General features: G+C 36.9%; 1 protein-coding gene across 2 annotated transcripts in view; it reads left to right on the top strand.

The window, feature by feature from the left end:
• The first annotated feature begins 7,420 nt into the window (after window positions 1-7,420).
• LOC116025628 (sorting nexin 2B-like) overlaps window positions 7,421-10,534 on the top strand; it is a 6,552-nt gene continuing 3,438 nt past the window's right edge. Inside the window, exons 1-5 of one of the 2 annotated variants that reach the window (XM_031266931.1) lie at window positions 7,421-7,523; window positions 7,647-8,703; window positions 8,990-9,199; window positions 9,636-9,896; window positions 10,303-10,389. In XM_031266931.1, coding sequence (XP_031122791.1) covers window positions 7,654-8,703; window positions 8,990-9,199; window positions 9,636-9,896; window positions 10,303-10,389 — 1,608 coding nt within the window. In that variant the 5' untranslated portion in view covers window positions 7,421-7,523; window positions 7,647-7,653. The other variant, XM_031266930.1, reaches the window with a different exon arrangement.

Here is a 10,534-nt window from a genome sequence, read left to right as displayed (position 1 = left end):
AATCTTTTGTTGTGTAATGTCGAGGTAGCGTATTTTTTCATCTATTTTAATTTTTAAAAATTTCTGTGCATTTTCCGACAGTTTAGTTTTTATTTTTCCCGTTTTGACGAGCACATAGTTGTCAACCGATGTGCACACACCACCATCCAGATTTCATTTCATTCGGTTGTATTTTTCTACAGCTCATTTTTTGTTTACTTCATATGTGCAAATAGTTGTCTTCCAAAGCACACACAAGCTGTATGATTGACATGTCTTTATCACTAATGTTGATTGGCTGTGTTTTTTTATTCGCATTCCCATGTGCTAGCACCTTATTGGTGTTGCTGAAGGGTCTGCTGATGACTCTCGGGGGTGTGTCATGAATATTTCTCCAGGGCATACAAAGTATTTGGTGTCGATGTGTGTGACTGCGATCAAGCCATTTATTGGTCGGAGGTTTCGTAGGTTGGAAGATGGTGTTGAGTTCTATATCCGCTAGGTTTCGCAAGTTCTGGGAAGCGATTCAAATCATTGAAAGAGGTAGCCGTAGAGAAAGTGTCTAAGTCAACAAGAGAGTGCAAGACTTGTCACTAATTTGTGCATCATGATAGTCGCAATTGCCTGTTAAAGGCTTAGTGTTACTCTTTTAATAGTTTGTGCTTTTGAAACTTTGAATTTTTTTATGCGACTTGGATTATCTATATTGGTGTACTTTGAATGATTATATATGGTTATTAGTCTATTCTTGACGTTTTTTACCCTAACGTATTACTATAGCCTTTGTGTGTGCTCTTGCTTGAGAGATCGTGTGCATCTATGTGAAAACTTGTGTTCTGTCTAGTCGGAGGGTGTGTGCACCTCAGATTTGGTCCCTGTGTGTGCACACACTTGGGGCAGGGTGTGCATATCAGTTTTACCTACTAGCCTGTAAAGTTAGTGGCTGTGTGCATCCCATTGTTGGCCATATGTGTGCACGAAGTTATAGTAGGGTGAACAAGTTATTTTAAACTCGACTGGTCTAGTGTTTGTGGTTGTGTGCACCCCAATTTGTGGGTTTACTTTGAATAATTTTGTTTGTTGTTAGTCTATCCTTGATGTTTTTTCCACCACATATTACTATTACGTTTGTGTGTGCACATGCTAACGGGAGGTTCTGCACCCCTGTGTAAACTCGTATGTTGTGTAGTCGATGGATGTGTGCACCTCAGTTTTGGCCCTGTGCGTGCACATACTTGCGTCAGGGTGTGCATGTCATTGTTACATCCTAGTAGTGGATGTGTGCACTCCATTGTTAGCCAATCGTGTGCACCTATTTTCGGTAAGCTATGCCGGTAACTTCAAACTCTACTGGTGCTAAATTCCTTGGGTGTGTGCACCCCAATTATGGACCTTGTGCAATTCATACTCATTAGGGATTTATGATATGTAAATAGGGTATCATTTCAGGGCTGCGCGAAACAAAAAAAAAAAAAAAAAAAAACGAGCGCACTACTTATTAAACATGTTCCATACCCACTATTATCATTTCTAGTACTAAATACATTGTCCCCAAAAGAAGCCATTACTAAATAACCTAACATCAAAATTGGCAAACTAAATGTCTACTTCAATTACAAAATGAGCTCATGTGGAAGCAAAACAAAAACATCATCATCATCTTCCGTTAACTCATATTCTGAAGCATTCCATGTTGGATCCGCTTGTAGCCTTTGTAAGAATCCTTTGAGGGGGTTAACAAAATCATCATCTTCACCCCCAGTCTGTGTGACGTGTCGGGGTTGGTTAGATACCTAGCGTTTCTTATCTGTGCAGAGAAAACTAAAACCTCTTCGATTATGTATTGACGTGCACACATGTACACAACTACATTCAAAACAGCACAAACAACTGCCCAAAACTCAAACAAACCAATATTTGCACTTGCAAGTTAACAAACAAAGAATGAATACATGGCTACTGGTAACAACGCAGTGATGCCTTAAAAACAAGTCTAAGACTTTCTCAAGCAGAAAATTATTCACCTAATCATACTACAACCCATACTACCCTACAAACAACATACAAAATTTATATAAAAATAAAAAATAAAAAAATAAAAAAAAAACCCAAAAACTAGCAGATACCAAGATGATTGCCCACGTATGCACACAACAGAATTCAGATATGCACACAGTACCGTGCACACACATTCTCAATGAAAACTACTGCTAAAGGCGAACGTAAACATGAAATTGGAACTATTTGCACATGCAAGTTAACAAACGAAGAATGAATACATGGCTACTGGTATCAACGCACAGTGATGCTTAAAAAACAAGTCTAAGACTTTCTCAAGTAGAAAATTATTCACCTAATCATACTACAACCCTTACTACCCTACAAACAATATACAAAATTAAAAAAAAAACCCAAAAACTAGCAAATATTTTCTAGTGCAATTCATACTCATTAGGGATTTATGATATGTAAATAGGGTATCATTTTAGGGCTGCGTGAAACAAAAAAACGAGCGCACTACTTATTAAACATGTTCCATACCCACTATTATCATTTTTAGTACTAAATACATTGTCCCCAAAAGAACCCATTACTAAATAACCTAACATCAAACTTGGCAAACTAAATGTCTACTTCAATTACAAAATGAGCTCATGTGGAAGCAAAACAAAAACATCATCATCATCTTCCATTAACTCATATTCTGAAGCATTCCACGTTGGATCCGCTTGTAGCCTTTGTAAGAATCCTTTGAGGGGGTTAACAAAATCATCATATTCACCCCCAGTCTGTGTGACGTGTCGGGGTTGGTTAGATACCTAGCGTTTCTTACCTGTGCAGAGAAAACTAAAACCTCTTCAATTATGTATTGACGTGCACACATGTACACAGCTACATTCAAAACAGCACAAAGAACTGCCCAAAACTCAAACAAACCAATATTTGCACTTGCAAGTTAACAAACAAAGAATGAATACATGGCTACTGGTAACAACGCAGTGATGCCTTAAAAACAAGTCTAAGACTTTCTCAAGCAGAAAATTATTCACCTAATCATACTACAACCCTTACTACCTTACAAACAACATACAAAATTTATATAAAAAAAAATAAAAAAAAACCCCAAAAACTAGCAGATACCAAGATGATTGCACACGTATGCACACAACAGAATTCAGATATGCACACAGTACCGTGCACACACATTCTCAATGAAAACTACTGCTAAAGGCGAACGTAAACATGAAATTGGAAATATTTGCACTTGCAAGTTAACAAACGAAGAATGAATACATGGCTATTGGTATCAACGCACAGTGACGCTTAAAAAACAAGTCTAAGATTTTCTGAAGTAGAAAATTATTCAGCTAATCATACTACAACCCTTACTACCTTACAAACAATATACAAAATTAAAAAAAAAAAACCCAAAAACTAGCAGATATTTTCTAGTGCAATTCGTACTCATTAGGGATTTATGATATGTAAATAGGGTATCATTTCAGGGCTGCGTGAAACAAAAAAACGAGCGCACTACTTATTAAACATGTTCCATACCCACTGTTATCATTTCTAATACTAAATACATTGTCTCCAAAAGAACCCATTACTAAATAACCTAACATCAAACTTGGCAAACTAAATGTCTACTTCAATTACAAAATGAGCTCATGTGGAAGCAAAACAAAAACATCATCATCATCTTCCGTTAACTCATATTCTGAAGCATTCCACGTTGGATCCGCTTGTAGCCTTTGTAAGAATCCTTTGAGGGGGTTAACAAAATAATCATCTTCACCCCTAGTCTGTGTGACGTGTCGGGGTTGGTTAGATACCTAGCGTTTCTTATCTGTGCAGAGAAAACTAAAACATCTTCAATTATGTATTGACGTGCACACATGCACACAGCTACATTCAAAACAGCACAAACAACTGCCCAAAACTCGAACAAACCAATATTTGCACTTGCAAGTTAACAAACAAAGAATGAATGCATGGCTACTGGTAACAACGCAGTGATGCCTAAAAAACAAGTCTAAGACTTTCTCAAGCAGAAAATTATTCACCTAATCATACTACAACCCTTACTACCCTACAAACAATATACAAAATTTATATAAAAATAAAAAATAAAAAAATAAAAAAATAAAAACCAAAAACTAGCAGATACCAAGATGATTGCACACGTATGCACACAACAGAATTTAGATATGTACACAGTACCGTGCACACACATTCTCAATGAAAACTACTGCTATGAGTGAACGTAAACATGAAATTGGAAAATCCAATAAACCCAAGCTTTGACAACATACAACACCCAAACAAAAATGGCAGCATATACCGCACTCACCACCCACTCTCGCTGTCTACCCAGCTTACACCCCATTGTCGTCTTCCCACCCTACTTCCAAATCCCAAATTTTGTGTAAAACCCAATAGGTCATACAAATGCGACTCAACCCTAGTCTGGTTCGAACACCACCGCATATACTCAACCAGCGCCAAACCCTTAACAAATGATCATTAATCTCCAGAAAATAAATCGTGGTGTGTGCATTCGTCCGCGCCCGAAACCCTAGCCTAGGTTCCATTTTTACATTCGCAAAAAATATATATAAAAACACTAAAACATACCTCTACTTTCTGTACAAGATCGCACCCCACGTTTTTTTTCTCACCGTGTTGTTCCAACCTTGCTTGACCGGAGTATGCTTCGCTTATCGTCGTAAGAAGATGGAGATTGAATGTGGTTCGACTGCATGTAATCGACGGAGTGGAGAGGGAAAGTCGGATTATTCCTAAGTTCTCGTACCAACACTGCACACACTATTACATCTTTGCCCTTACTTTCTATTTTGTTTAAAAGATCAGCGTTAATTTCCTTGTCCAACCTCTTAAATTTTCTAGCAAATCTCAACCATTAATTTGTTAAATCCTATGGTCAAGATTATGTCCTATTTCTCATCTAGATAGGTTGTCTCATATGAAGTCAACCCTATATATATATATATATACTAGATATTATCCCGTGCGATGCACGGTCTAAAGTCAAAATTTATATAATTAAATATAAAGTATTGTTATAATATTTATAATAAAAGAAAGAGAATTGGATGATGCTTATCTCTTACTGTCCCAGGGAGGAATGGAGGATAATGTGGTAGCCCATGCTTTAGCAAAGGTGGTAGCGGTCAATCGCGACTGTGACTTGAGTTTGTACGGCCTCCAATTCATATTCTGGAGGATCTTGTGAATGATAGAGGCAATGATGGGGTGTTCTTTCCTGTAAATTAAGCTCAACTTTGTCTTGGCTAGGGCTTTCCCCTTCCTTCGTTTAAAAAAAAAAAGAATAATAATATAATATAGTTTAACGAAAACATGTGTAATTACTAACAAAACTTAATGTTTGATTCTATGTTATTATTTTGACAATATAAATTACAAATTATTAAAAATATCTATGTAAACTAAATTTGTAGTAGAAGTACAAAATCTTCCGGATTCACAAAAAATTAAGATTTTGAACCCGTCTAGATTACTCACTCTTGATGCAACCACATGCCTACATATAATTGACCATGAACAAAAATTGATTTCTATAATAGCAAACCAACATTCGATAGTGTTTGACCTTGACTTTTGTTAATAGTCATTGCATAAGAAAACATCAATGGAAATTGTCTAATGTTAAACTTGAACGACAGTTTTGGGTCTGATGAAGTGATAGTCATTCTAGCTATTAGTACATTGGTGTCATCATTTGTCCTTGCTAATATGCGTGCTTCTATAACATGGTCAGCAAATTTCGTCACAACCAATCGAGTATCATTGCAAATGCCAATAATGTGTTCAATATTTCTCATTAACATCATAGGTGACCCAACCTTTAAGGTTAATGAATGATTTCAAAGTATATATAATATTTAACAAATTATGTAAATTTGTCATTCGATGTAATTTCAGCATTTACTAAAAATTCTTCAATTGATTAATAATTATACACAAAATTAGCATTATTATAGACATTACAAATTTAAAATTTTATGTTCACAATTTTAGAACTCAATATACAAAATTACATTAATCAATATTCACAATTTTTAACTCTATATTCACAATTTTGTTATATAGATTCAAAAATTGTGTTATATTATTGAATATAGAGTTATGAAATTGTGAACATAGAGTTATGAAATTGTGAACATAGAGTTATGAAACTGTGAACATTCTTCAGTTGATTAATAATTGTACACAAAATTATCACTACTATAGGTAAGTCAAGATGGCCGAGTTGGTCTAAGGCGCCAGTTTCAGGTATTGGTTCGAAAGGGCTGGGTTCAAATCCCATTCTTGACAATATATTTTTTTCCAAAAAAAAAAGAAATAAAAAGTAACATTTAATTTGAAATAGTTAAATAAGATATCTTAACCAACATAACAAATTTTGAGTAATTCAATAGTGATATACCTTTGATTTTTGGTAAACCCTTTTTGGACACATGTAGGGCCATAATTGATGTAGGTACATGAAGGCTGGTGACGGGATAATTAGATGAGTCTACCACTACTATTATTACTTAACTAACGCAACTATACTTGTATCTTTAAAGTAATGGAGTTGGTGACAAAATAATTGGATATATTACTAGACTTGACTTGGACCCGAGGAACAAGAGCACAACAATAAAAGCGATCAAACGTAACGGTCGCCTAAGCACTTAATGCATGGCCACTTAAAGAGAGCACCTCCTTATTAAGGAGCACAATAGTTATGAAGAGCTCTGCCTCATTAAGGAGCACATGTCATCACATACACTTACTAACGAGAGTGCTGCAATTATTATAGGGTCGTTGTACTCTTTTTTTTTTTTTGAATGCTATTAACTCTATTACAATGCAGTATCTGTTCATGGGTCGTTGTACTTATTGTTGTAGTTGTTGTACATATTTGCTATTAACCAGCATAAATACAAGACCCTTGTGATAGGCAAGGGACCCACAAAATCTTGTACTCAAAATTATCAACAATACTACTACTTGTACTTTTTAAATAAATATAGTCCTATAACATTATCACTGCTAGTAAAGACAGAACTCAGAAGTACTTAGATCATATTCATTCTCAATTTTTACCCAGAGCCAATTATCATTGAACCCTCCCATGTGTGTGTGTCTGTGTCTATGTTAAGTTTCAAATGTGAATCAATGTTATAATGTGAACCTGTGTACCATTATGTACCGTTGATCTTGTTCGATCTTGCGATTTATAATAAACTTTGTACCTTAGGTGCGTAACCGCACAATCGCATGGGAAGCTATAGCCGCACCTGAACCCTCCATTCCCTATACACATATGTATGTATGTATCTATGTACGTATGTATGTATAAGATTTAAGGTACCTTGTGTTAGGTTTAGGATTATGACAATTCTATTCAGTGTCGCAACTCTCAATCTACCACACTACTACCATCTTACATCTACTGCTGGACCCCGCTAATGCACACCCACGGCGCAAGATAGCCTCCATCGCTGCCACCTGTACATTTCTTCCTCAAGCTATCAAAGCCCTAAGAATTTGTGTTTCAGTATCCTTGATCTAAATTCCGCAGATATTTTCGTGAAATTCGCTGAATTTTGATTATTTTTCATTTATTTTAAAAGATAAAAGATGATGGGGTCGGAGAACCAAGGTGAAGTCCATCTGCGAGCACCGAGAGTGGCTTCAATGGAGAGCTTGACCCTCAACGATGAAGATTTGACCTCGAAATCCTACGCGAGTTACGTAAGTGCCATGTCTACGCTTTCCAACTCCCAACACCCCCTATTGCCGTCGATCGTCGCCACCCCTGCCGACGCCGATCCACTCCTTTTCCCCCCGGTCGGAGCATCAAATTCTCCGCAAAAACCTTATCTTGAGCCTCCATCCTATGCTGATGCAGTGTTTAACCCTCTCGACCAACTCTCCAGCTCCGGCGAAGAAGCGAATGGCGGGCAGAGCCCCGTCGGAGACTCCGATAAGTCGGTAATTTTTCCTAGATCCCCTTCCTCGAGTTCGGAGCATTTGAAAGTTGCGGTTTCCAATCCGCAAAAAGAGGTGGAGTCCTCCAATTCAATTGTTCCGGGAGGTAACACTTTTGTCACCTATTTGATTACTACCAAAACGAACATACCGGAATATGGTGGATCAGAGTTCAGTGTCCGGAGGCGGTTCAAAGACGTAGTAGTATTGGCGGATAGATTGAATGAAGCTTACAGAGGGTATTTTATTCCCCCCAGGCCAGACAAGAGTGTAGTGGAGAGTCAAGTGATGCAAAAACAAGAATTTGTGGAGCAAAGGAGGGTTGCATTGGAGAGGTACTTGAAGAGGCTTGCAGCACATCCTGTGATCAAGAAGAGCAATGAATTAAGAGCCTTCTTGCAGGTTCAGGGTAAGCTTCCGGTGCAAAGCACTGATGTGGCATCAAGGGTGCTCGATGAGACACCCAAGCTCCCACAGCAGTTCTTTCCGGACTCTAGGAATGCAGTTCAGCCACAGGATGTAGTGCAACCGTCAAGAGGTGGGAGGGATTTGCTGAGATTGTTTAGGGAATTGAAACAGTCTGTTGTAAATGATTGGGGTGGTTCGAGGCCACGGTTGGAGGAGGATGATAAGGAATTTCTGGAGAAGAAAGAAAGATTGCATGAACTTGAGCAAAATCTGACCACTGCATCGAAGCAGGTTCAAGCCTTTTGTCCATCTCTCTCAATGCCATTGTTTCAATATTATGCTATTTATTGAATTTATTTATGCATATTTAGCAGCTTAAAAGTTTCTTTCAGGGATATTTTGATGTCACTCTTGCTACTAGCCTACTAGTCACTAGCATGCCATCATTTACAGTTTAGCTTGTGCTTTTATAGATATGAAGTGAAAATTCTATGCATCCAATCATGTGATATTACATTTTGCTCTCTTGATTGGAATCATTTTTCATTGATATCTGATTACGATTATTCCAAATTAGGCTGAATTGCTTGTTAAAGAACAACAAGATATGGCCGAGACCATGGGACAATTAGGGCTAGCGTTTCTTAAATTGACAAAATTTGAGAATGAGCGGGCGATGTTGAACACACAGAAAGAACGCGCTGCTGATATGAAAAATGTGGCAACTGCAGCAGTCAAATCAAGCAGATTGTACCGTGAATTAAATGCACAGACTGTGAAGCATTTGGTAACTATGTCATTCCTTCTATACATATTTGGCAAAGTGAAATAATTTTGTCATATGATAATAACTATTATTTTTTGGTTAGACCACGAGGTCTCCTGAGTTAGGAGGCACCTTTATGCCCGTACGATACTCAGACTAATCTCCGTATGCAGTGGGCTAACCCAATTAAGGTTCAAACTGTTGGCCATATTGGTTTTTCCATACGAGAGGGGGTTTTGAACTCCCAACCTCTCTTAAGGGATGAGACTGCATAGCCACTCACGCTAACCAAGGTGGTTATAATAACTCTTTGGTGACCAAATAAAATATGAAACAGTGAAGGGCATTAATGGATTAATTAATGTCATTATTGTATAGCATAGGCAATTTGGCATTGAAAGTTCCTTGCACTTTCTGTTACTAGAAGGGTGTGAAAGTTCTAAATATTGTTTTGCAGGATGTCCTACATGAGCACCTGGGGCTAATGTTGGCGGTGCATGGTGCATTTTCCGATCGGTCAAGTGCATTACTAACAGTACAGACTCTTCTATCAGAATTGTCCTCTCTAAATTCTAAGGCTGAAAAACTTGAAACAACATCACCAAAAAAATTTGGAGGCGATAAATTAAAGATTCAAAAATTGGATGAATTGAGGGGTACTATTAGAGCCACTGAGGATGCTAAAAGCTGTGCAATCAGAGAATATGAACGCATCAAGGTATAAATGCTAGTATAAATATAAAGAATATGTGTGTGATTATATATAGATGCTAGTGCTGTTCTTTTCAGAGGCCTTGAGCCTCATGGCCTTTTTGTAAAATTATTGTGGCATGCATGTGGTGCCTTTAATAAAATTACTTATCAACAAAAAGGTATCTTGTATTTTTCTTTTCTGGGTGAAACTATGATTATTATGGAGTAATACTTGTGTCTGTGTGTGTGTGTTTTACTTGTCTGCTCAGTATCTGTCTCCTACAAAGATATTCTTCTTGATTCTTTGGTATGTGTAAGTGTGTATAATATGGACTTTGCTAATTTTTAACCTTTAGTTAAACCCATGATATGGACATTGATATTCTTTTTTACCTTTATTATCATATTCTAAAGTATTTGTGGGACTGCAGGAAATTAATAGAATTGAAATGGGAAGACTTGATAGAGAAAGGCACGATAACTTCATAAATATGTTGAAAGGATTCGTGATTAGTCAGGTAAACTCTATGTCATACTTCTAAATAGCATTGATTGATTAGTCATTGATGTATTGAAATGTGTACTTGTATTTTTAATTGATCTCTGTTATGTGCTGATCGTCACAGGCAGAAGAAAAAAAAAAAAAAAAAAAAAAAAAAAAAA

Source organism: Ipomoea triloba, chromosome 7 (genome assembly GCF_003576645.1).
Source record: "Ipomoea triloba cultivar NCNSP0323 chromosome 7, ASM357664v1".
Lineage (NCBI taxonomy): Eukaryota > Viridiplantae > Streptophyta > Magnoliopsida > Solanales > Convolvulaceae > Ipomoea > Ipomoea triloba.
The sequence above is the reverse complement of the archived record's forward strand: the minus strand, read 5'-3'. Positions and strand labels throughout refer to the sequence as shown.